We start from the raw sequence: 27,248 nt of genomic DNA on the forward strand, positions 1-27,248 counted from the left end.
GTCATTGCTCACTTTCCAAGACTAAATCTGAGATCCTTGTAATGTGTAGATCTCTGATATGGAAACCCGAGTTTTATGTTTCCTATTTTTCCGAACAATTTGATTCCATTTTGTGAATAATTGTTCAGTCAGCTTCAATCATTACAATGGAGGAGCATCTAGGAACTTCAATGACAGCGGTTTTCTCAACTTCTTGTGGAGAGGAGCTAGATGGCACTGAGAAACAAACACCGCAGGATAGATCCACTAGTGAAATAGTGAGTGCTGCTTGTGCAGCACACTATCCTCACTGTATTACTGGCTGCTTAATGCTAAAGGAATCTACTTAGATAACAGGCATAGGAATGACCACGAAGGGACTCGAACCCTCAATCTTCTGATCCGAAGTCAGACGCCTTATCCATTAGGCCACGCGGCCAGATCGCATGCTTTTCTGCATGTCACTGGGTGCAACGGAGCAGATGAGATGGAATGATGTTAAACCAAAGAAAACTTGTGTTCAGGTCCACTGAGGAAGAGTAGGGGTGCTCCTACTGAGCAAAGGCCTGACGGAGTGTGGCACAGTGGGTTAGGAACTGCGCTTATAACCGAAAGGTTGCAGGTTCGATTCCCGGGTAAGGACACTGCCGTTGTACTCTTGAGCAAGGTACTTAATCTGCATTGCTTCAGTATATATCCAGCTGTATAAATGGATACAATGTAAAGTGCTATGTAAAAAGTTGTGTAAGTCGCTCTGGATAAGAACGTCTGCTAAATGCCTGTAATGTAATGGTAATGCAGTGTATAATCTGGACCAAAGGCTGTGTCCGAAACAGCCTCCTAATGGAGTGTTACAGTTTGTAGTCCTAAAACTCAAAAATAAGTTTACATTTTTGTGCCATAGGTTATCTTGTCAGATTTCCAATGCTTTTTTCCCACAGGGATTTTGTTTTCTGCTGAAAATAAGGTCTGTGGTGAACGTAAGCCCAAGAGAGTTTCACGTTTTGTTCTACGACGTAAATTATACCAATTAATATGTCATCTCTGGATTACAAACTTTTTTTGTGCTTTTAAAAAGTCAGTTGCGAACAATTCGCTGAATTGAAACTCCAACAATGGTCGCTTTTTGGTAACCGCCACTCAAGTTTCCACACTGGCCTGCCTGTATGTGACAACCATTGTAGTTTCAATTTAGCAACTTGTTAGCAACAGACTTTTTTAAAGCACATAACGGTGTCAAAATCCACGGTTGAGATATTAATGGGTGTAATTTATCTTGTAGAACAAATCGTGAAACTCTATTTGGCATAATGTTAACCGCAGACCTTATTCTGGGCAGAAACCGAAATCCCAGTGGGAAAAAAGCATTGGAAATCTGCCGAGGGAACCCATGGCGAAAGAAACGTCTGGGTTGGCTTTCAAAAAGACGTCATCACTGTAACACTTCATTACTGTGTCTTCATTATATGTACCATCCACTAAACATACTGCCTGCTTTTAGTAATGTGTATTTTTTCGTATGCGATGGGCAGTATGCAAAAAATATCCTCCATACTATTTTCCAGCGGTACTGTGGAAGTGTCGTAAGTCCTCCTTCCCTTGTAGGATTCAGGCCACGCCTCTTCCCCTCCTATTTACAGGGCTCGAAGATGACTCCGCCTCTTCCTCTTTGTGTGACCTCCTAAATTGTGTTGTTTACTTATCGATAACTGTGCTCACTTATACATTCAGTGAAACCACAGAAATGAGTATATGACATGGGAATTTTTAGTCCACTATATTTTGAGAAACCTTCGCCAACTTAACTTCAGTACATTGGATGAGAAAGCTATGTACTCAATAGTCGGCACGTAAGCTCTTTCAGGCATAGCCAAATGATCTTGTAAACAACAGCTGAAGATCTTGACGACGTAGGTCAGTGCTCACTCTTTCCAAGACTAAATCTGAGATCCTTGTAATGGGTAGATCTCTAATATGGAACTCTGACTTCAGTGTTTCCTATTTTTCCAAATGATTTGATTCCATTTTGTAAATAATTGTTCAGCCAGGTTCACTCATTACAATGGAGGAGAAATTAAGAACTTCAATTTCAGCGGTTTTCTCAACTTCTTGTGGAGAGGAGCTAGATGGAACTGAGAAACAAACACCACAGGATAGATCCACTTGTGAAATAGTGAGTGCTGTTTGTGCAGCACACCATCCTCACTGTATTACTGGCTGCTTAAAGGAGTACCATGGTGGTTGAACGTGACACTTCCCAGTTGTCTTCAGGCAACAACAAAACAAATGTGCATAATTTTTTTATTCTTCAGTCATTTCAATGTACTTTAAAACGTATTTTTCTAAGCCTAAATTTCCCACTATAAAAATTCACCCGAACCGTCTGGGCGTGGTAATGAGAACCGTCAGTTAGCTATGATTGACAGACCGTGCCCCGTTACCATAGCTACCCCCATGATACGCTCTCTCTTTGGGAGACTGAATTTTCACAAGCTAGCTAGCTTAGTAGTATATCAAGTATCGATAGATAGCTAAGGTAAGGACGTTGACTTATATCCAATTATCATTTTTGCTATCTAGCTAGCCAAGTTAAGATAAAAGCACAACTATAACGTCCTCATAAAAGCAAACTAGCAAGCTAACGTTATCGATAACATTGCCTCATGAAAGCAAACCTCCTAGCTAGCTAACGTTAGCTAGCTAGCTAAATGAATATAACCAGAAATAATCTAAAGGCACTCTAATATATGTGAACCTAACGTTAGTCAAATATTTGCATTGTCTGAACAGCAGGACGGTGTGTCCTGTCAGATTTCTTTACGGGGCGTGGAAATGGGAGTGGTTACTGTATTTGTGACGTAGCAAAATGACAACTTTCTCAACCGGTTGAAAATAGGACGATGAATTTAAAACGCATATTTCTCAAAAAATACAGAACGGACATATTTAATACTTTGCTCATTGTGTTTCTTCAATGCCTCTTGTGCAAATAGCACATAAAACCAAGAAAGTGTGAAAATCACCATGGTACTCCTTTAATGCTAAAGGAATCTACTTAGAAAACAGGCATAGGAATGACCACGAAGGGACTTGAACCCTCAATCTTCTGATCCGAAGTCAGACGCCTTATCCATTAGGCCACGCGGCCAGATCACATGCTTTTCTGCATGTCACTGGGTGCAACGGAGCAGATGAGATGGAATGATGTTAAACCAAAGAAAACTTGTGTTCAGTTCCACTGAAGAAGAGTAGGGGTGCTCCAACTGAGCCAAGGCCTGATGGTAATGCAGTGTATAATCTGGAACAAAGGCTGTGTCCGAAACAGCCTCCTAATGGAGCGTTACAGTTTGTAGTCCTAAAACTAAAAAAAAGCTTACATTTTTGTGCCATAGGTTATCTTGTCAGATTTCCAATGCTTTTTTCCCACAGGGATTTTGTTTTCTGCTGAAAATAAGGTCTGTGGTGAACGTAAGCCCAAGAGAGTTTCACATTTTGTTCTACGACGTAAATTATACCAATTAATATCTCATCTGTGGATTTCAAAGCTTTTTTTGTGCTTTTAAAAAGTCAGTTGCGAACAATTCGCTGAATTGAAACTCCAACAATGGTCGCTTTCTGGTAACCGCCACTCAAGTTTCCACACTGGCCTGCCTGCACGTGACAACCATTGTAGTTTCAATTTAGCAACTTGTTAGCAACTGACTTTTTTAAAGCACATAACGGTGTCAAAATTCACGGGTGAGATATTAATGGGTGTAATTTATCTTGTAGAACAAAACATGAAACTCTCTTAGGTATATGTTAACCGCAGACCTTATTCTGGGCAGAAACCGAAATCCCAGTGGGAAAGAAGCATTGGAAATCTGCCGAGGGAACCCATGGCGAAAGAAACATCCGGGTTGGCTTTCAAAAAGACGTCATCACTGTAACACTTCATTACTGTGTCTTCATTATATGAACTGTCTACTAAACCTACTGCCTGCTTTTAGTAATGTGTATTTTTTCGTATGCGATGGGCAGTATGCAAAAAATATCCTCCATACTATTTTCCAGCGGTACTGTGGAAGTGTTGTAAGTCGTCCTTCCCTTGTAGGAATCAGGCCCCGCCTCTTCCCCTCCTATTTACAGGGCTCAAAGATGACTCCGCCTCTTCCTCTTTGTGTGACCTCCTAAACCGTGTTGTTTACTTCCCGATTACTGTGCTCACTTATACATTCAGTGAAACCAAATAAATAAGTATATCATCTGGGGATTGTTAGTCCTTGATAATTAGAGAAACTTTCCCCAACTTAACTTTTTCATCCAGTGTACTCAATTTATGTACTCAATAGTAGGCATGTAAGCTCTTTCAGACATAGCCAAATCATCTCTGAAATGATCTTCTGAACAACAGCTGACGATCTCGGCAACGTAGGTCAGTGCTCTCTTTCCAAGACTAAATCTAAGATCCTTATAATGGGTAGATCTCTGACATGGAACTCAGAGTTCTGTGTTTCTTTTTTTCAAAACAATTTGATTCCATTTTGTGAATAATTGTTTCTCCAGCTTCACTCATTACAATGGAGGAGCAACTAAGAACTGCCATCTCAGCGGTTTCATAAACTTCTTGTGGAGAGGAGCTAGATGGAACTGAGGAACAAACACCGCAGGATAGATCCACTAGTGAAAGAGTGAGTGCTGTTTGTGCAGCACACTATCCGCACTGCTTAATGCTAAAGGAAACCAATTAGAGAACAGGCATAGGAACGACCACGAAGGGACTCGAACCCTCAATCTTCTGATCCGAAGTCAGACGCCTTATCCATTAGGCTACGCGGTCAGATCACATGTTGTTCTGCATGTCACTGGGTGCAACGGAGCAAATGATGGAATGATGTTAAACCAAAGCAATAGTGAGTGCTGTTTGTGCAGCACACTATCCGCACTGCTTAATGCTAAAGGAATCCATTTAGAAAAAGGGTAAAAAAAACGACCACGAAGGGACTCGAACCCTCAATCTTCTGATCCGAAGTCAGACGCCTTATCCATTAGGCCACACGGCCAGATCACATGCTTTGTTGCATGTCACTGGGTGCAACGGAGCAGATGAGATGGAATGATGTTAAACCAAAGAAAAATTGTGTTCAGGTCCACTGAGGAAGAGTAGGGGTGCTCCAACTGAGCCAAGGCCTGATGGTAATGCAGTGTATAATCTGGAACAAAGGCTGTGTCCGAAACAGCTTCCTAATGGAATGTTACAGTTTGTAGTCCTGCAACTCAGAAGTAAGTTTACATGTTTGTGCCATGGGTTACCTTGTCAGATTTCCAAGGCTTTTTTTCCCAAAGGGATTTTGTTTTCTGCTGAAAATAAGGTCTGTGGTGAACCTATGCCTAAGAGAGTTTCACGTTTTATCTACGAGATGAATTATACCAATTAATATCTCATCCGTGGATTACAAAGCTTTTTTGTGCTTTTAAAAGGTCAGTTGCGAACAATTTGCTGAATTGAAGCTACAACAACAGTCGCTTTCTGGTAACCACCACTCAAGTTTGCACACTAGCCTGCCTGCACGTGAGAACCATTGTAGTTTCAATATTGCGACTTGTAAGCAACTGACTTTTTTAAAGCACATAACGGTGTCAAAATTCACGGTTGAGATATTAATGGGTGTAATTTATCTTGTAGAACAAAACATGAATCTCTCTTCAACAGCCACAAAGGGACATGCACCCTCAATCTTCTGAGCCAATGCCAGGCACCTCATGCATTAGGCCACGCATTTGAGCAGTTTAGTGGATCGTACTGACTATAGTAATGGGACAGTGAGGTCTCATAAACTCTATGTGAAGTGGAGCTACATTGAACTGTCAAACACTGAGGGGTAGATCCTCTATGAAAAATGGGATGCTTTTGTGCTGCTTATTGCAGAACAGCTGCAAACCCTATCCACATCATATTGAGGTCTGTGACTGTTTTTTTCAGCCTGTGACAAGCCCCCTGATGTTTGCTGTTGTTAATCAATCAAATCAATCAAGCACACTTATTTATATAGCGTATTTCACAGCAACATTCACAATATGCTTCACAGACAACCCTGGCCTAAACCCCCACAGGAGCAAACCTAAAGCAACAGTGGCAAGGAAAACTCCCTGTTAACACTGCTCCTGTTTGCCTGCTCAGGTGTATCCAGTCATGGGCTTCCCTGACCTGGATATCTGTAACATGTCGCAGAAAATGATTGAGGAGCATCTGGGCAAGTTCTCCACTGTCAGCAGAATCCTTCATCAGGTAGCTGAAGGTTCACTTTCTTTCTGTGTGTCTGTCTGCCTGCATGTGCGTGTGTCTCTCTGTCTGTCTGTCTGTCTGTTTGCCTGCATGTGTGCGTGTGTGTGTCTGTGTCAGTCTGTCTGCCTGCATGTTTGTTTGTCTGTCCATCTGTCTGTCTGCCTGCCTGCCTGTGTGCCTGTCTGTCAGTCTGTCTGTCTGCCTGCATGTGTGTGTGTGTCTGTCAGTCTGTCTATCTGCCTGCGTGTGTGTGTGTGTCTGTCTGTCTGCCTGCATGTGTGTATGTGTCTGTCTGTCAGTCTGTCCACCCACCTGCCTGCCTGTCTGTCTGTCTACCTGTCTGTCTGTCTGCCTGCATGTGTGTGTGTGTGTGTCTGTCTGTCTGTCTGTCTGTCTGTCTGTTTCTCTACCTGCCTATCTGCCTGTCTGCCTGCCAGTCTGTCTGTCAGTCTGCGTGCATGTGTGTGTGTGTGTCTGTCAGTATGACTGGCCGCGTGTGTCTGCGTGTCTGTTTCACTGTCTGTCTGTCTTTCCCCGGCGCTGTTAAACAAAGGTTGTGCCGCAAGTATCTATATGACAGTAAAATAAAGTTCTGTATAAGATACAGATGTGTATTGTCAAAGATTTTGATTTATGAAAGATTATGTATGCACTTTTTCCTGAAAACTGAGTCAGATAAGTATTTTAAATATTTGAACTAACTCAAGTAACATTCCAGAAGGTTGATTTTAAATGAAAACTATTTTCACCAATTTTTAGAACAAACTTTTTGCACGATTGTGTTTTGGGAAGTAATATAATGTTATATAATCTATTCTCATCAGTGTTTTCAAATTTTGCCAACATCTAACGTATTTCATATGCGTTTTTCCCAGGTCTGGTGTGAAACCGTGAATTGTCAGGCTGGTGTGAGGTACACACTGTGCTTTAATGGGAGTGAAAATTCAGGGATAATGTGCAGTACGTGATCTTTCCAGTAGATGTCAGCACTGACTAGAGTTGGCTCTGGTTGAAAGTTTTTAACAGCGAGAGACTAGTAATATTCCCAGAATTCTTTTTCATGTGCTGATTTTAAACGTGTATATTTTGGGTTTCTTCCTAGTGCCAGAGCATTGAACTGGTCCCTCTCACGCGTGTCTTCTACACCTACAAAGGAAAGGACTTCAACTATTTTGTCTACGGAATAGAAAACAAGGTTTACACTCCAAAATATCCATCGAGTTGCTCTATTTTGTAATCATTTGGGATGATTCCTTGAGTACATTACTAAATTCAATATCAATTTCTATTCTTTTTCTTTCTTATATGTATAGCACATACTGTAACAACTGTACATTTATTTGTTTTCAGATGTAATTATTTTTACAAAACAATACTTTTACACTGAAAAATAATTCACTGCTTCTAGTCAAAAAGATTAATGCAGAAAATTGCCTTGAGGTCTTTGAGTCATTTCTACTTATTATTAAGTAAATGTTAGACAAACACAGCTAGTTTTAGTGCAACCAGGGTGGTTTTCCTCAATATTTAAAAACTTAATTATGTTGAACCTACTTAAATATTCATATTCACTGAGACATTCAGCTAACTAATAATAAAAGTGAAGTTGATTCAACTTGTATCTTTTCTTTCTTTTCTACTCATATCTTTTGCAAATTTCTGCTTTAATCAATAAATCAAGAAAAAAATAAGTAATCATTTAGAGGTCTTCACCTTTTTATTGATTGGAAATCTGTAGGAAATCTGTAGGAACAGGCAGGAATTGAACTTTGGTTGCCTGTGTGAGAGGCAGTTGTGCTAACCCCTGAACTTAAGGTTAAGTCCTTTAGGCCCAACGTCAGTGCCTGTGTTGATTCAGTGGGGAGTAGTGTAGCGATCCGCTCAGTATGCTGGCTAGCTGCTTCGCTAACCGTGAGCTCGTCTTTAGTGTAGCGACTAGCACAGCTGCTCATCTCCCAGCACCAGTGAGTTCAGTCTGCTAGCCGAGTTCATTAGCTCGATGTGTGCTGTCACAGACACCAGATCTGTAGCAGTGTGTCCTGGACCTCCAAAGTAGAACAATGAAACACAGAAAAGGGAAATTATTTAAATGATCGCTTTTTTGTCATTTCTTAGAAAAGAGTATACAACGATATTGGAGCGACAATTTTCTGCAGTCTTGAGTGGAAATTCACCAATGGTTACTTGACAATTCAAACTTATTTGTAATTATTTGTTAGCTTAGGAATATCGTAATGAATATGAACACAAATATTTAAGTAGGGTCCAATGTAATTGAGCTTTTAAATATGGGGGAAAACCCCACATTGGTTTTACTTAAACTAGCTGTGCTGATCTGACAATGATGGTCTCATAGCATTTTTTAAAAATAATGCCCCATGTAGAAATGACTCAAAAACCTGTTGCAGCTGTAATTTTTTCAGGCAAGGCAGTGAATTATTTGTTTTATCTCAAACACAATGGAATTCTGTTTTGTATGTTTTCATATTTGTAATATAATAAACTAAACTTTGACCTTGCAGTTGCCACTGGATGTTAAAACATTGAATAATATTGCGTGAATTTTAAAAATGGTCCCACTTCCATTTGGACTAATTTTTAAAGCTGGGTGTTTATGAGTATTCCATCCCGAAGTTCCTGTTTGAGAATGACAACACGCACATTCACAAACATACACGTGTTCACACACAATCACACGCATGTACACATTCATGCACGCACACACCTGCAGTTTGGACAGTCTCTCGAGTTAAAAAGGAACAGAGCAAGGTATTTAAGATCAGAGTAACAGTTCTCCGACTGGAGAGCTCTTTTAACCGCAGACGGTCGGCTGGGACTAGCCGGGAAGATCGTGCAGGAGCGGGACTCTGGTCCCGCTCTGACGTGCTCCAGTCCGCGTCTCGCTTGATCTACCCTCTCGTGCAGCCCTTGAGTACGCTGCCCCGACCCAGAAAACATGTAGCCCCATAAAGAGGCGGGAAATCCAAGGACTCTTCAGTCGAAACCAGAAGTAGCCTACGCACTATGCACACAAAACACAGCTCTGGAACTTTGCGGGCCGCTTTCACCAGTGGTGTCTTTGAACTCCGCCTAATCACCGCTCTTTTAACTTTGAACGGTATATGGTTTGCGTTTTTATGCTGGGGGGAGGGGGGAGGGTGAAAGAAAGGTAGTGTGCATCTGTTTTAAAGGATGGACAAGTACACAGTAAGATGGATTGTTCAATGTAAAAGGGCATGTTATAAGATTTTTATATTTGCGCAATAAAGAAAATCTGGGTTATTAATGTGCATTTCAGTTTTGTCAACGAGTTGAAAGTCACAGCATCGTTCAGAGATTGTTTCCAAATTATCGTGCAAACCCAGATATTTCCCTGTATACTCTTAGAGGTTCCTCCTGTTGCTTTTAATGAAAGTGATGAAGACATATGAGGCACGTTTTCACCTCTGGCGACCGGCTTCGTATTTCGTGCCAGAAATATTTTACATTGTGTAGCGGTTGACGCATGATGTCTTTCCTGAGTCAGATCTGCCGCCCCCCCCCCCCAAAAAAAAAAAATCAATGCTGCTTTCAAATACAACAAAACTAAGTCCACGAGGAGAGGTACATTCATGCACAAGCAATTGTTAGTTGTTTTTACAAATTTTCGGTCATGTTTAGGAGTTCAAACACTGTACACGGCCATTATACTTATTACTGTCCTAAAAAATACATTAAAATAGAATATAATTAATAATATAGGAGAAAATCATTCCTCTCGTAGATAAAGGAATAAGTTGGCGAGACCTGGCTGACTGTAACGGGAAGTTAATTCGGACTTTCCTGAGCTTTCAAAAGCCGTTCTAACGTGGAAATCACCCGACTGAATCCTTTTTCTAAAAAGCCACCACTCACTGTGTAGCCTACTGCTGGAGCGTTTAATTGAATATTGTCCAGTAAACTGCGTTTGTATTCAGAAGCTGAAAGTGGTTTTCATTACCAAAACACCTGTGCAAAATTAAACAGTCTGAGTTGTGAGAACAAATACGCATTTGTGGGGCATTACTGAAATGAGGAAAGAGTTTGGAGAGCAAATAACGCGCAATAGATGACGATGGGAAGGAGTGGCTTTCCTCACACGCGCCACGTTTGTTTATAACGTGGAGAGAAGTGGATGAGATAGACGTCATTGCTTCGCTCAAGGTGGAGTGAGTTCTGTGTCGCCTCCTGTCACAAAAAAGGAAAATTTGCTCGGAATTATTAGTTTTAAACGTCACAAACGGAAACAAACCGGTAAGTTTAAACAAATATATACCTAGATTGTTATATGGGGTGTTTTTCAAATCATTCAAATTTTAGCCAATTTAAAAATCATATATATTTAAACGGATCATATTTTAAATGTGCTCGTTTGCAAACGCCGGTTAATGCTGGGATGGAGGGCACAGTAGAGCGTGGTCTAATGCAACAAATACAATGTATGAATACTAGAAACGAAAACAAATGAGAGTACGGACTTTTAAAAAATGTTATTTTGGTGTGGTAGATTAATATAACCCTCCTTGCTGATGTTATACTGGCGGAAATCAGATGTCAAGCCAGTACGCTTGAAGAATTCAGCGCGCAGGTTAACAGTGATGTGGTTTTGTACCCGTGGGTTTCATCGACTCCCGTGCGAGCGCAGCCATACGCATTCGTGTTTATACAGTCTGAGTGAGTGCAGTTGTAAACAGTAAATTGCGTCAGTCAAACATTTCAAAGAAAACTTAAACAATTTGAAGACCTGGCTACACATTGTAGTTTAGAGCGCAAACAAAAGTTTGCCACTGGTCTACCCAAAAACTGTTATAGCCTAGAACTCATTTCACTTTCAATAATTGGCTTATTCTGTAAATATTATGGTATATATTTGTAAAATAGTCTAAAATAAAATCTAAATGAACGCTAATCCGTAAACAAACAGAGTAACAGTGGAAACAAATTATCGTGTCAAATCTTCGATTGAAATTCTGCACTGGAAATATGTACTGTAAGGTTGACAGACATTTTCATAAAGTTACTGACCTCCCATACAACTAAACATGAGTGATTTGTTTTCGCTTTTTCGAACTGCGTAGGCCTCTTAACACCGTCCACTTCTTACCTGGAGTGATTGATTTCGTTTAAATAATTAGAATGGGTCTCCTTTAATTTCTTCTATCTACAGTTACAGTTACCTCGTTACCCCGTGGACGCCTCCGTTTCTTGGCTGAGCCTGACATTTCGAGTGTGTGGAAAGATTAAGGTGCTTCGCGAATTATTGTTTTAGTCCAGTGGGGACCGACCCTGTTTTGATGGACAGGGTCGGTTCCACCATCTTCCGAGTGGAATGTCATGACAGACGTTATGATCTAAAAATGAATAAGACACACTGTGTTTTCACGAGATGGGGGGAAAAGAAAAAAAAACTCGTCAGTTCTTCGAAAGTTTTGCAACACGTTCAGATGAACGTGTCAAAAAGTTTCTGCCGGGTCTCACAGACGAGGGTGACACAAATTTCCCGTCACCCCAGACCCCTTTTTGTAGAATGTTCCCGCGGTCTCTGTAAGGTCTGAGTAACATCCCGCGCATTGTGTCTTTTTCCTGTTATGATGTTTACTCCTCCGCACACAGTCCGTCTCTCCGTTTTGTTGTTTCCGCTCATGTACCAGCAGTGTTTTCTCCCTCGAGTCGTGAAAGGTGGGAGAAAAGTTCTGTGGCTTCTGAAAAAGGAAAAAGGAAACATGACTGAGGTGAAGGTTGTGCGTGTGGTATGTGTGAACATTTATATTTATTAACTTATTAATTTATTGATTCATTTTATATATTTAGCCCTATTTGAGGTGACTGACCTGTGCTCTTTGTAATTTTGTGGGCGTCCTGCTTTGGTGACCTAGCCTTCGAGCAGCCAGAAATCAGTTTTCTCTTCTTCCTTGGATTGTTTTTAAAGTATTGTGCAATATTTTTTTTTTCCTAAAGCACTTTTTTTTCCAGAAATGAAGCGGATTAATTGGGCAACGCTGAACATGAGCATTCCGGAATGTGTCAAAACCATTGTTTCTTTGAAAGTACCCATTTTACGGTGGTGTGGAATGTTCCGTTCACGCAGTGCGTTTCCGTGAGAGGCGGGCAGTTCCGTTCCCTGTGCATGTGCTCGTTTTTGCTTACACTACTTACTCTGACCCAATTAGCTAATTAGCTGCACACACCGGTACTGATTATCTCCTAGATTACATCACAGTAAACATTTTGTACAAGGACACAAGAACAGTTATCAGTCAATCTTTAGCATCCCACTAAATTGGATTGGACAGGTGCACGTGGTCAACACAAAACAATAAAACCTCAATTGAAGACGTCCGCTCGTGGCATAACTCTCCCTGAATGCAAAACAAGCTGCAAAAACGTCGATGACTGAACTGCATTATACAGACTAAAAATAAAAAGAGATGCGTGAATAGAAGATAGATAAACTTCTGATACTACTGAGCACCAGTCATATTTCAATGTATATTTAATGATTCTCTGGTGTTTCAGTTCGCGAATCATAGGAGTTTATGAGTCACAGTCTGCTGTCACTCATGGACTCACATGGTCCACAAACTGAATCACCTGACAGGGAGAGAGGGAAATAATGGAAGGAAGGAATGGTGAAATGATGAGAGGGAAAGAATGGAGGAAAGGATGAGAGGGAAATAATTGAGGGAAAGGATGGGAGGGAAAGAATGCTTGAGTCTGTTCTCTCATCCCCTCAGTTCTGTCTTTTCCTCGCAGCTGTTCTGCTGAGTAGCAGGGCTGGATAGAGACGTGTAACATTCACAACTTTGCTGAATCCCAAACGCTGAATGAGATTGTTCTCCCTGCAGCTAATCAAAGTTTTAGCTTAACTCCAGTCCTGGAGGGCCACAGTGTCTGTAGCTTTTTGTGATTTCCTTTCAATCAGCATCCAATTTAAGCCTAGGAAACAAGGTGTTTGGACTCCTTAGCCAATCAGTGGTTTCAGTGAATCAGTTAAATGCCAAAACGCACCAATCACCAGCAGACACAGCTGTTGTCCGGAGCTGGAGTCTGACAGTGCTGCTTTAGGCCTGTCTTAGAGTCTGACAGAGCTGCTTTAGGCCTGTCTTAGAGTCTGACAGTGCTGCTTTAGGCCTGTCTTAGAGTCTGACAGAGCTGCTTTAGGCCTGTCTTAGAGACTGACAGCGCTGCTTTAGGCCTGTCTTAGAGTCTGACAGAGCTGCTTTAGGCCTGTCTTAGAGTCTGACAGCGCTGCTTTAGGCCTGTCTTAGAGACTGACAGTGCTGCTTTAGGCCTGTCTTAGAGTCTGACAGCGCTGCTTTAGGCCTGTCTTAGAGTCTGACAGCGCTGCTTTAGGCCTGTCTTAGAGTCTGAGAGCACTGCTTTAGGCCTGTCTTAGAGACTGACAGCGCTGCTTTAGGCCTGTCTTAGAGTCTGACAGCGCTGCTTTAGGCCTGTCTTAGAGTCTGACAGCGCTGCTTTAGGCCTGTCTTAGAGTCTGAGAGCACTGCTTTAGGCCTGTCTTAGAGTCTGACAGCGCTGCTTTAGGCCTGTCTTAGAGTCTGACAGAGCTGCTTTAGGCCTGTCTTAGAGTCTGACAGCACTGCTTTAGGCCTGTCTTAGAGACTGACAGCGCTGCTTTAGGCCTGTCTTAGAGTCTGACAGCGCTGCTTTAGGCCTGTCTTAGAGTCTGACAGCTCTGCTTTAGGCCTGTCTTAGAGTCTGAGAGCGCTGCTTTAGGCCTGTCTTAGAGTCTGACAGTGCTGCTTTAGGCCTGTCTTAGAGTCTGACAGCGCTGCTTTAGGCCTGTCTTAGAGTCTGAGAGAGCTGCTTTAGGCCTGTCTTAGAGTCTGACAGCGCTGCTTTAGGCCTGTCCTAGAGTCTGAGATCGCTGCTTTAGGCCTGTCTTAGAGTCTGACAGCGCTGCTTTAGGCCTGTCTTAGAGTCTGACAGCGCTGCTTTAGGCCTGTCTTAGAGTCTGAGAGAGCTGCTTTAGGCCTGTCTTAGAGTCTGACAGCGCTGCTTTAGGCCTGTCTTAGAGTCTGACAGCGCTGCTTTAGGCCTGTCTTAGAGTCTGAGAGCACTGCTTTAGGCCTGTCTTAGAGACTGACAGCGCTGCTTTAGGCCTGTCTTAGAGTCTGACAGCGCTGCTTTAGGCCTGTCTTAGAGTCTGACAGCGCTGCTTTAGGCCTGTCTTAGAGTCTGAGAGCACTGCTTTAGGCCTGTCTTAGAGACTGACAGCGCTGCTTTAGGCCTGTCTTAGAGTCTGACAGCGCTGCTTTAGGCCTGTCTTAGAGTCTGAGAGCACTGCTTTAGGCCTGTCTTAGAGTCTGACAGCGCTGCTTTAGGCCTGTCTTAGAGTCTGAGAGCACTGCTTTAGGCCTGTCTTAGAGTCTGAGAGCACTGCTTTAGGCCTGTCTTAGAGTCTGACAGCGCTGCTTTAGGCCTGTCTTAGAGTCTGACAGCGCTGCTTTAGGCCTGTCTTAGAGTCTGAGAGCACTGCTTTAGGCCTGTCTTAGAGTCTGAGAGCACTGCTTTAGGCCTGTCTTAGAGTCTGACAGCGCTGCTTTAGGCCTGTCTTAGAGTCTGACAGCGCTGCTTTAGGCCTGTCTTAGAGTCTGAGAGCACTGCTTTAGGCCTGTCTTAGAGACTGACAGAGCTGCTTTAGGCCTGTCTTGGTCATTCAGAGCTAGGTCTGACAGCGCTGCTTTAGGCCTGTCTTGGGGAGGGATTTTTTTGGGAGGACAGGGATCTGCAGCTGATGCAGCTCAAGCCCTCATGTGAGAGTTACCAGCCATTAAGGACAGTTCCAGCCCCCCCTCCCCTTCCCCCCACCCCCCACCCCTCCAGCTCATTTCTCTTACTGGACTGTACATTGAAAATGGGAGCTGGGAGAGGTTCCATGATGTAAAGTGGGGGAGGGGCTGTGCCTGTTTCTGGATCTCATGCCAGCTTCTGCTCACCGTGAAACACAATGATTGGCCCAAATCAGTCAGCCCTGATGTCATGTATTAGCTCCGCCCACTGTTGGCTTCATGAAACTTCAACCTCTCAACAGTAGTTGATCGTGGTATTCCAGAGGTAGGGAACCCTGTTCTTGCCTTTTATTGATAAGCTCATGTATTGCAGTGTAACAATATGTATGTGTTCCTATATGAAATATTTTGCTGTGGTGTAATCTATGAGGGAACCAGGCTAAGAAGGAAATCTGTGTTAGTGTGTCAGTGGAAGGTAAAGCTAACATTTCAATTGCTATCAAGTTTTAAAATGTAAAAAATACCTCAGTGATTTGGTTTATCTTCCCAGAAGCTCAAGTTAATAGTTAATAAAGAGCTACACATGTGTCTATGCCCTGACTAACATTTGAAACTATGAGAATCATTTCCTTTATGAGAGATCGGTGAAGGTCAGTTTACTCCCATTTTGTTTTCTGACATATTCTTTTAAAACCGGGCTGCACTCATTATGTTTAACACCTGGGCCACTGTTGAGAGTTTGGTCATTACCTCTCTAAGTAGAGTGCAACAAGCAGTAACGACAGGAGTTTCCATGGTGACAACAGTATGATGAAATGACTGGGATTCAAACAACATTTTTATGACTAAAACTAAAGGCATACACAACTGAGTTCAGATGTCATAATGAATTTGTGAAGAAATATGAAATGCATGTGTTTATTTGTAAGTCAAAGTTAAGGGCAAATGTTGATTGAATACAGGCCTTTGTCACTATGAACAGGCTTACTGGGGGAGCAGAATTTAGTGCTTGCAGGAGGATGAAGTGTCTGAGAATCAGAGGCTGCTTGACAGGCTTTGATCTGTGCTTGGGGCAGGCTTATCAAAGCTAATCTGTGTAGCATTGATCTCTATTATAAACACCATGACACAAGCTAACAAGGTGCTTTGTGCATGCTGTGTGAATGCTAATGGCTATCTGCTCCTTTATAGAAAAGGACTACTATACTCAGGGCCCTTAGAGAGCTGCTGTACTCATAGGACCCTTACAGGGCTGCTGTACTCATAGGGCCCTTACAGGGCTGCTGTATTCATAGGGCCATTACAGGGCTGCTGTACTCATAGGGCCCTTACAGGGCTGCTGTACTCATAGAGCCCTTACAGAGCTGCTGTACTCATAGGGCCCTTACAGAGCTGCTGTACTCATAGGGCTGTTACAGGGCTGCTGTACTCATAGGGGCCTTACAGGGCTGCTGTACTCATAGGGCCCTTACAGTGCTGCTGTACTCATAGGGCTGTTACAGGGCTGCTGTGCTCATAGGGCCATTACAGGGCTGCTGTACTCATAGGGCCCTCACAGGGCTGCTGTACTCATAGGGGCCTTACAGGGCTGCTGTACTCATAGGGCTGTTACAGAGCTGCTGTACTCATAGGGCCCTCACAGGGCTGCTTTGTCCATAGGGCCCTTACAGGACTGCTGTACTCATAGGGCCCTTACAGGGCTGCTGTACTCATAGGGCCATTACAGGGCTGCTGTACTCATAGGGCCCTTACAGGGCTGCTGTACTCATAGGGCTGTTACAGGGCTGCTGTACTCATAGGGCCCTCACAGGGCTGCTGTACTCATAGAGCCCTTACAGGGCTGCTGTACTCATAGGGCCCTTACAGTGCTGCTGTACTCATAGGGCTGTTACAGGGATGCTGTGCTCATAGGGCCCTTACAGGGCTGCTGTACTCATAGGGCTGTTACAGGGCTGCTGTACTCATAGGGCCCTTACAGGGCTGCTGTACTCATTGGGCCCTTACAGGGCTGCTGTACTCATAGGGCCCTTACAGGGCTGCTGTAGTCATAGGGCCCTTACAGGGCTGCTGTACCCATAGGGCTGTTACAGGGCCACTGTACTCATAGGGCCCTTACAGGGCTGCTGTGCTCATAGGGCCCTTACAGGGCTGCTGTACTCATAGGGCCCTTACAGGGCTGCTGTGCTCATAGGGCTGTTACAGGGCTGCTGTACTCATAGGGCCCTTACAGGGCTGCTGTGCTCATAGGGCTGTTACAGGGCTGCTGTACTCATAGAGCCCTTACAGGGCTGCTGTATTCATAGAGCCCTTACAGGGCTGCTGTATTCATAGGGCTGTTACAGGGCTGCTGTACTCATAGGGCCCTTACAGAGCTGCTGTACTCATAGGGCCCTTACAGGGCTGCTGTACTCATAGAGCCCTTACAGGGCTGCTGTACTCATAGGGCTGTTACAGGGCTGCTGTACTCATAGGGCCCTTACAGAGCTGCTGTACTCATAGGGCCCTTACAGGGCTGCTGTACTCATAGAGCCCTTACAGGGCTGCTGTATTCATAAGGCTGTTACAGGGCTGCTGTACTCATAGGGCCCTTACAGGGCTGCTGTACTCATAGGGTCCTTACAGGGCTGCTGTACTCATAGGGCCCTTACAGGGCTGCTGTACTCATAGGGTCCTTACAGGGCTGCTGTACTCATAGGGCCATTACAGGGCTGCTGTACTCATAGGGCTGTTACAGGGCTGCTGTACTCAGAGGTGCCTCTCTGCTTTCTCTCTGTTACCCTTTCTGCTTTCTCTTTGTCTGAATAAAGCCAACAATACAAAAGGACAACCGACTGTCTTCTTTAAACATAAATAAAAATAAGCACAACTCCCTCTTTAAGAGGGTTGATGTAATTGGAGCGCAGGCTCTTGTCTTTGGAATTCGTGCTTTTGTTTTCCTGGCTAGCTGCTGAGAGATGAGAGTTATATTTCATTTATACACGTTTTTTGATTCCAACATTTATATGACTTTGAGGGGCTATCCAAGATTTGTTATTCGAGGTCAAGCCTCGGATAGAGAGTCAGGATCAGTATCTCTCTTGTCTCACATCCATGAATAACATACTTTAAAAAAATGTGCCTCAGAGACTTCAATATGCCACAGAATGTGTTTTATATTTGGGTTGTGCACGTGCGTATGTCCAGAAATATCATAACCGCAGCCAGACCGGACAGATGTATATGGATAAGACTTTTCAGCCTGTTTTATATTCCGTTCCTTTACTGTTGGCCAGAAATCAGTCGCAGCCATAAACAGTCAGGGTGATGATGCTCCTCTGAAAGAGGTCAGGTGCCCTAAGGGGACAATCAGGACTTCGTACCGAATGTGAATGTTTCCGTGCGGTGCGTTCCTGAACCCTGCAGGGCGGTTTTCCCTCCCTTTCTGTGGTGAAGCTGAGCGGTTTTGCAGAGAAAGAGAGAGTCTGTCCAAACTGCCACGTGTGCCTCCTCTCTCTGATTCGCCCGGGCCATCGCGCACACTTCAGACAGGGCCCCAGTGTATTGTGGGAGAGCTGGGCGATGTTCGCTCAGGCGGATGGCGTACGCTGTCATTAATAACACGCGTTTACCCGAAGGGGCTCTCCTGGGACTCCCAAGCGAGCTTTTTACGGCCGTCGGAGAGGTGTTCTGTTGTTCAGCTGGCCATGTGGTGGAACCCCCCCACCCATAAAATGCACCGTGTGCCCCCCCCACACCCACCCGCCCCCACTCCCTTGGGACTTTTTTCAGATTTTACCATCTCATCATCTTTTACACCCCCTATCCAATCTGCCCCGAGATTTTGCTGCCCAGTGCATGGTCTGGTTATCCTCAATACGGACTGGGGGGGTTTAGGGGAGGGTGGGGGTTAGAGAAAGTTTGGGGTTCAGGAAAACAGATGGATGGGTCCATTTATCCCAAAGAGAGAGTGCATCCCCCACAGCTTTGAAAATCATATCACCAAGGGATACATATCACCAAGAAACCAAAACCCGCTCATTAAATTGCATCCCTGGGTGTTTGAAGGGTTTTTTAATGAGAACAGGCTATGTTTTGAAGGGAGGGTCGGGGTAATTGAATAGCTTGTGTAAACAATGCAAAGGAAACCTACAAAGAGAGCTCATACAGTACATCTTCACCTTCAGTGATAATTATATTTAATCATCAGTGGGGAACGTTGCCCTGTTATTAAGTGCTGAAGCATCCTGTCTAGTTCACATACCTTTAATGAGAATTCACAGAGGAACAGATTAGGATTTTTTAGTTTAGTTCTAATTATGAATGAACAATCTGGGAGGGAATGCTCAGAGAGGAAGAGGAGTGCTGTAGGTCTGGAGCTGCACCCTCACATTACAGCGTTTGTTTGCATGACAGAAGTCCTTCAACCCAGGGCAGGTCACATCACCCGAAAATACCGCTGGTCTTTTACCGGAAACTTCAGGGTTACATCATCAAACAGGACTGTAAATATTTCCAGAATGTATTTTAAGGATCGGGGGAAAATCTCAGCTTGACTGGAAAAAATATGCAAGAGAACAGAGTGAGAAAACAAAACAAGGTCCATTGAACTCTGGAGCAGAATATGAACATGACTTATAAATAACCCGTGTGAGCTATTTCATTTGAATTTGTTTGCGGTGAAAATGGATGTCTGGCTGAAACAGTGTTTGGTTTTCAACCAGTTCTCCATCTTGGAGTATAGTGAGGGTCAGATTGTTTTAAGATTTTATGGCAGCTTCACCTGTTAATTATTAAATTAGTCCAATCATTTATTTGAGCCGCTTTTTGATAAAATCATCTGCAGACCATAAAGCTGCAGTTCACAAAGTATCCTTGGTGAAGAGATTTTAATGTGGTCTGAATGAACCATCTGAATAAGTCATTATCTTTGTGTATACAGCTCTTTAGAAAATGAAGCCAGAATAATTAGTTGGAACAAAAACCACCCCAGCCTGGGTTGCTACTCCTGTTGAATCCACTGGCAACATGTGCACCTTAAAGGGTTAATTGCCTCAGTTTATGATGTCATCGTCTGAGGAACGTGTGGAGCCTGCAGAACTAATTGAAGCCAATTCCACAACTGGTTGTAATTGAATTAGCGAGAAAGAAAATCAGGTGCGCTGCAATGGAATCAGGGAGGAGATGTGTGGTCTCATTTTTCAGTGTGTTTGTGTATTTCTCGTTTGTGTTGTGTGAGAAATTCAGTCATACAAAACATGATTTGTGTAAATGCCATACGTTCTCAAAAACACGTGTGTGTATGTTGATGAATCTCAATCAGTCGTAAACCAGAGGCCCTCATGTGATTGGTTAATTAGCATATTTCCACACCCATAAAGCAGGTTATGCTGTCCAAACTTTATTGTGGCAAAAAACAAATAAATAAATGATCACCCAAGCTGGAATTGACGTCCTGCGGACAGAACTGATATTTTATTTGGTAGTGTAAGCTTTGGTGCGAATGGGGAACAGATGAGGTAAAGATACGGCCTGGCAGGAAGAAGTAAATGCAGTAAATGTCTGTCACACGTGCACTCCAAGAAATGACCCCAAATCGGTTAGATTTAAAAGCGGAGTCAAAGAAACACGTGGCTGCGTCATGTTGCCGCGTCGGTACTGCGTCATGTTGCCGCGTCATGTTGCCATGTCAGTACTGCATCATGTTGCCATGTCAGTACTGTGTCACGTTGCCATGTCAGTACTGCGTCATGTTGCCATGTCAGTACTGCGTCATGTTGCCGTGTCGGTACTGCGTCATGTTGCCGCGTCGGTACTGCGTCATGTTGCCGCGTCGGTACTGCGTCATGTTGACGTTTCGGTACTGCGTCATGTTGACGTGTCGGTACCGCGTCATGTTGCCGCGTCATGTTGACGTGTTGGTACTGTGTCATGTTGACGTGTTGGTACTGCGTCATGTTGCCGTGTCGGTACTGCGTCATGTTGCCATGTCGGTACTGCGTCATGTTGCCATGTCGGTACTGCGTCATGTTGCCATGTCGGTACTGCGTCATGTTGCCGCGTCATGTTGCCATGTCAGTACCGCAGACGCAGGAGGAGCAGGAGGGTCCGCGGGCCTGCCAGTAGCCAATGACCTCATCGCCGGCGCTTTTGGGAGTCTGTTCTCTCAGTCATTGCCCCGCCGCTGAAGCAGATAGTGAGAAGTTTCCATTCACACTGACTGGGTCAGTCACCCCGACACTTGGACGCTAAGTTAGCTTGCAGCGTTCACCCTTTTCAATAGGCGCTCATTCGTAGACTGTAGGCCCAGTACATTTAATCAACCTTTGACCTTAAATTTGACTAACAATTAAAATATTTTTCCCCTCTTTGGTGAGTTCAGCATTAGTTAAAGCTGAGCCTCTCCAAACTGAGTTTGTGAACAAAAAGTCAAGTAATGAATTAGTTGTAAATCAAAGTTAAAGGTAAATGTTGATTGAATACATCTTACATATTATATCACATATAATATTTTAACTTTATCTAGTGCTAAGCAATGTCCAGCTTTGTTGCACAAACCTAAACCAAATACTCTTCTGCCTTGTATGCATGCTGTTATCTTTACATGTTTTGGAAAAACTATTTCTTTCCATTTTTGACCACAATGTTGGATGTTGATGGCTAAGTATTGAGCACCAGGTCAAAGAAGGCATATAAACATATAAACTATTTGAGCGGGTTGTGGGTTTGTTCTGGGTCCTTGCTTAAGTGCATTGTCCCAGTCCCAGAAAAAACCTACAATTAAAATGATGTGTGGGGGTTTTCTGAACCTGACTGTGATTGGAGTACGGTTAGCACAGCCGAGCCCGTTTGCACTCTTAAATGAGAGATTCACCGGATGCAGCCTCACCCGATGCTAAACTTCTGTGCTGCTACCATCCTCTCTGCCTCTTCATCAGACCAGTACTATTTACAGTGCAGGACCATCAGTACGGTAGGCGCTCACAACCCCTTGTAGAAATCTGAGGGACGTAGATGTATACAGCTGAGATGATTATGCTTGAGTGGCAGGGAGGCAGAAATGTCAGTGATTAAAAATATTCAGCTGAACATCCAGGGAGTCTGAGGAATCAGTGGCTTCACGGCCAGCTCGACTGCTTCCTGGGGCGTTTTAAAGGGCGTTCCGCTGGGTTGATCCTCTCCATCGCAGATTGGGCGTATTTGGTCCTGTAGGCCTACTGGAACAACAGCTCCTCCTTTCATTCCGTGAGTCTGGGGTCCAGCGCTGTTGCAGGGTTCTCTCCAGGTAGTGGAAGGTGTCTCTGCTGCAGGGTTCTCTCCGGGAAGTAAAAGGTGTTTTCCTCTCCGGACTGTCTGCTCTGGCGTTTCCATTCCAGTTGGAAACGTCATTAGACTATTTACTGCCTTTATTGGAGTACTGCTGGACCACCTTGTGTAGTTTAGCGGGTTTATGCCAAACCCTCTGCCAACAGTAAGAGCCTCAGGGCTGAGGAAAGGACCATGCAAGCTGTGTTCATGAGCATCGGGACTACCCATCTCACTCTCCCTCCTTCCCCCTCTCTCTCACTCCCCCCTTCCTCCCTCCATCTCTCTCTGTCTCACTCCCTCCTCTCTCTCTTTCTCACCCTCTCCCTCCCTGCCTCTCTTACTCTCTCTTCCCCTCTCCCTCCTTTCCTCCCTCCCTCTCTCTCACTCCCTACTCTCTCTCTTTCTCACTCTCTCTCCCTGCCTCTCTTACTCTCTCTCCCACTCTCCCTTCCTCCCTCTCTCTTTCTCCCCTCTCTCCCTCCCTCCCTTTCCCTCTCTCTCTATCCCTCCCCTCTCTCTCTCTCTCTCTCTAAGGATGGGGTTTGGCCCATGTTTGTGCACATGGAGAGGAGGGAAAGTTCTAGATCATGAGCAGAGACCTTGTTGGAAGGTGAAATGACACTAGGGAGTGAGTAGGGTGAGCAGCCAGGCCTTTCTGAATGGAACATTGTCATTATCTGTTTAGCTGGGTAAAGTTGTTTTTTTCTTCTTTTTGCTGTTCCTTCATCTCCTGCTTTTTCCTAAGTGTAAAGGTAGAGAGTGATAGAAAGAAGTATAGAGAAGGGGACAGGGAGAGAGAGAAATAGAGAGAGGCACACAGACCACCCAGCCAGAACATTGTGCGTTTTCCCCCTGCACTGAAGTACGGCCGTCCATAGTGTAGCTGCCACACACACAGGAAGAGATCGAGAGGAGCACCGGGGTCCTCTTTAAAGCCCCACAGAGAAAGCAGCTGCCTCCTTCTCTGAGGTAAACTGTAAAAACGTAACCGTGCCGATCGGGGGGGGGGGAGGGGGGGGCGGCGGGGGCGGTGGATTCCCAAATGAAAGCAGCTCACACAGAGATGGCTCTCTCTGGTCCATGGAGAGGAGGATTCATTCGTTTGCTTTTTGAAAAGAGTTGAGTTCAGAATGGAAGCGTCGGTGACGGACAGAGGACTGCAGTGTGGGATGTGCTGCACTGCGGCGGGAGCTCTGTTCTGCTGATGCAGTTTAAGTGCACATCTCTGACTGTCATGCCATTTTCTGATTGGCAGTTCAGTATCCAAGGCACTGACAGTGACTCCTGCAGATTCAGCGCAGAGCTTCTTGGCTCTGATGTGGAGTCTAAACCGGATCTGCCTCAGAGAGCTGAAGTACTTTAAGCCTTTAAATATCAGCAGAATTCCTGCATTTATTTCTGTTTTTTTGTGATTTCGGTGCAGAATTCTTCTTTCACGTGGCAGTGCATTTGTAAGATGTCTCCCTGGACGTTATCAGGGATTTGCAGAACTGTGTTCGGATTTCATCGGCACCTAATGATCTCAATTTCAATTACGCGCCTGACCCAGGTCTGGTGTGCGCACGGTGTCACGGGTGAATTTTGAGGAATCCCGATCGTGTCAGGGTATCTGTCAGGGTTTTGCTAGTAAATTACGTGTTTGGGGGGGGAGATGTCACACAGTGTTTAGAGCAGCAGGCCGAAGCGTGCGTTTTAACCTGTTTCAGACGGGGCCTGATCCTGTGGGAGGGCCTCCCGCTAGCTCTTAGCCCCGAGCGCTAGCCCGAGCCATGACAGGTATGTCCGCTAACGACAGGCCGTGGTCTGGCCCCCCCGCTCCCGCGCTCGACCCTGCAGGGGCGATGACAGACGCTGATGCTTCTGCAGCACAGGGGGGTTGGGGGGGGTGAGGGGTGGGGGGGTGTTGGGGGGCACTGAGCTGAGCAGGAGTCCTGTCACCCCGAGGTGTGAACCTAAACAGCCCCTGGTGGGGTCCTGGGATCCCGCCTGGAATTTCGGGGCTGAAAGCAGGCTCCCGTCATTCCATCGGTAACCCAGGCCTTCGGGACGCTTTCAAGAGGAGCAGGAATTAGGTAAAGGTCAGATCAAAGAGGCTGTGGACAGGCGCTGAATCTCTGCTGTAAATTACAGACGGACCTGCCTTACGTCAGTTATGAACCATAAAAACACAGTTGTTTTCAGTTTTAACCCTCACTTTGAGTCTTAAACTGCAATTAAAGGCAACAATTATATACATATAATATAACACAACAACAACAGTACAACTGCAAGGAAAATTTCAAGGGCTGGTGTTAGGAAAATTTCTCATAAAATGTACTTATTACAAAATAATTAGTCATTGTTCAAAGTGTGCACACGCACATTTGACACCCTGGAATACTGATATAAACAGTATGTCAGTAAAACCATATATTGATTGAGTTATTAGCGGCTCGTATGTTTAGAGTCGATTATTGGTCGATATCTTCAAAGACCTGAGCCAATAAAAAGTCCTCTTGCAGGCGCCTGTGTCAAAGGCTGCTGTTGAAGGTGAGGCGAGGTATCTGAGCCCTCATTAGGCTCCGCCCACATCCGACCTCCTTAGTCCTAATCCCTTAGTTAGTGTTTACGTGTTTATGCCCCAAAGGGGGGACCGGTATACACATCACCTACTAAAAGGTTTAATCACCTATTGTGTTCCTCAGCAATTATTTTAATGAATGACCTCTTATCTGCCTCGAGTCAACAATAACATGGCTCTGCCAGGCGTTGTGTTCCTTCCTGTAGTGAGTCCGACAGAGCTCACGGGGCTGGCGCCGACGCTGGGAACAAGCTGAGGGGAAGAGGAAGTGCGGGCTGGGGGCACTTCCTCCGCAATGTCAATACAGTCTGCTGAGCGCACGCTACAGTATGAGCCTTACGTTTAAATAAGAGCGCGTCCAGTATGAACCTTACGTTTAAATAAGAGCATGTCCAGTATGAGCCTTTCTTTTAAATAAGAGCACGTCCAGTGCTCCAGGCGCCCTGTTTATATGTTGAAGTATGGCACATTCTGTTACCAAAGTCAAGATTAATAGTGATAGGAAAACGTGATTTTTGTCCAGGGCGCTGCTATTTTAATCGTGGACGGACAGCGATGTGAACACAACTATTTTTGTTGTTGGACTGTTGTTTGGTCCTCGGGGGGGTTGGGGTTGGCGGGTCACTGGTTTACGCAGCTGTTGCGGTTCATATTTTGGCGGGGGCCAGACTCCTGGTGCGGAATGGCGGTGTGTGGCTGGTCTTAAGCCGACGGGGGGGTGGGGTCCCCAAACGGGGACTGTGATTGGCTGGTGGCTGCAATGACAGCAGTGTGAGGTGCTGCTGTCTTAGCATAGCAAGGAAGGGGGGGAAGAGAAAGAGAGAGAGAGAGAGAAAGAGAGAGAGAGAGCAAAAAAGACAGAAAAGGGCCAAGAGGGGAAGAGCAGGCCGGAGAGTGAGTGGTAGAAAGAAAGAGAGAAAACTGGACCTAGAGAGGGAAAGAGAAAGAGAGAGAGAGAGAGGTAAAGAGTGAGCTTTAGATAAGCTGCTTGACTAAGCGTGTGCGCCTCATTCAGCAGTGCTGCTGCTAAGTGCTGCTGATCTCACTGCTGCTCACATGCTCGTGCTGACTGGCAAGGCTGCTGCTGCTCACACGCTCGTGCTGACTGGCAGGGCTGCTGCTCCCCCTGCTGCTCACATACTCGTGCTGACTGGCAGGGCTTCTGCTGCTCACACGCTCATGCTGACTGGCAGGGCTGCTGATCTCGCTGCTGCTCACACGCTCATGCTGACTGGCAGGGCTGCTGATCTCGCTGCTGCTCACACGCTCATGCTGACTGGCAGGGCTGCTGATCTCACTGCTACTCACACGCTCATGCTGACTGGCAGGGCTGCTGATCTCGCTGCTGCTCACACGCTCATGCTGACTGGCAGGGCTGCTGATCTCACTGCTACTCACACGCTCATGCTGACTGGCAGGGCTGCTGATCTCGCTGCTGCTCACACGCTCGTGCTGACTGGCAGGGCTGCTGCTGCTCACACTCTCATGCTGACTGGCAGGGCTGCTGCTCCCCCTGCTGCTCACATGCTCGTGCTGACTGGCAGGGCTGCTGCTCCCCCTGCTGCTCACATGCTCGTGCTGACTGGCAGGGCTGCTGCTCCCCCTGCTGCTCACATGCTCGTGCTGACTGGCATGGCTGCTGCTGCTCACACGCTCATACTGACTGGCAGGGCTGCTGCTGCTCACACGCTCGTGCTGACTGGCAGGGCTGCTGCTCCCCCTGCTGCTCACATACTCGTGCTGACTGGCAGGGCTTCTGCTGCTCACACGCTCATGCTGACTGGCAGGGCTGCTGATCTCGCTGCTGCTCACACGCTCATGCTGACTGGCAGGGCTGCTGATCTCGCTGCTGCTCACACGCTCATGCTGACTGGCAGGGCTGCTGATCTCACTGCTACTCACACGCTCATGCTGACTGGCAGGGCTGCTGATCTCACTGCTGCTCACATGCTCATGCTGACTGGCAGGGCTGCTGATCTTGCTGCTGCTCACACGCTCGTGCTGACTGGCAGGGCTGCTGATCTCGCTGCTGCTCACACGCTCGTGCTGACTGGCAGGGCTGCTGATCTCGCTGCTACTCACACGCTCATGCTGACTGTCAGGGCTGCTGCTCACATGATCATGCTGACTGGCAGGGCTGCTGATCTCGCTGCTGCTCACACGCTCGTGCTGACTGGCAGGGCTGCTGATCTCGCTGCTGCTCACACGCTCGTGCTGACTGGCAGGGCTGCTGATCTCGCTGCTGCTCACACGCTCGTGCTGACTGGCAGGGCTGCTGATCTCTCTGCTGCTCACACGCTCGTGCTGACTGGCAGGGCTGCTGATCTCTCTGCTGCTCACACGCTCGTGCTGACTCTTCTGACGGCTCCTTATCAGTTTAGAGGCCTCT

The 27,248-nt window shown here is 45.5% G+C and overlaps 2 protein-coding genes and 4 non-coding genes across 9 annotated transcripts in view; 2 read left to right on the top strand and 4 right to left on the bottom strand.

The window, feature by feature from the left end:
- The window catches only part of ssuh2.1 (ssu-2 homolog, tandem duplicate 1), a 35,486-nt gene extending 27,875 nt beyond the window's left edge, over window positions 1-7,611 (top strand). Inside the window, exons 11-13 of one of the 2 annotated variants that reach the window (XM_035386813.1) lie at window positions 6,140-6,247; window positions 7,120-7,157; window positions 7,347-7,554. In XM_035386813.1, coding sequence (XP_035242704.1) covers window positions 6,140-6,247; window positions 7,120-7,157; window positions 7,347-7,431 — 231 coding nt within the window. In that variant the 3' untranslated portion in view covers window positions 7,432-7,554. Of the gene's footprint in view, window positions 1-6,139; window positions 6,248-7,119; window positions 7,158-7,346 lie in introns of both variants that reach the window. The other variant, XM_035386812.1, reaches the window with a different exon arrangement.
- Window positions 346-418, bottom strand: trnar-ucg. Its single transcript has one exon. It is a non-coding gene; the product is annotated as a tRNA-Arg (tRNA).
- Window positions 3,055-3,127, bottom strand: trnar-ucg. The gene has a single exon. It is a non-coding gene; the product is annotated as a tRNA-Arg (tRNA).
- On the bottom strand, window positions 4,726-4,798 carry trnar-ucg. Its single transcript has one exon. It is a non-coding gene; the product is annotated as a tRNA-Arg (tRNA).
- trnar-ucg lies at window positions 4,949-5,021 on the bottom strand. Its single transcript has one exon. It is a non-coding gene; the product is annotated as a tRNA-Arg (tRNA).
- A 2,746-nt stretch (window positions 7,612-10,357) lies between the features above and the next one.
- The window catches only part of si:dkey-49n23.1 (semaphorin-3D), an 88,365-nt gene continuing 71,474 nt past the window's right edge, over window positions 10,358-27,248 (top strand). The window contains exon 1 of one of the 3 annotated variants that reach the window (XM_035388899.1): window positions 10,358-10,516. The gene's annotated coding sequence lies outside the window, so the exon portion shown is untranslated. The remainder of the gene's footprint in view (window positions 10,517-27,248) is intronic. The other 2 variants (XM_035388897.1, XM_035388896.1) reach the window with 2 other exon arrangements.

Source organism: Anguilla anguilla, chromosome 13, assembly GCF_013347855.1.
Source record: "Anguilla anguilla isolate fAngAng1 chromosome 13, fAngAng1.pri, whole genome shotgun sequence".
Taxonomy (NCBI): Eukaryota; Metazoa; Chordata; class Actinopteri; order Anguilliformes; family Anguillidae; genus Anguilla; species Anguilla anguilla.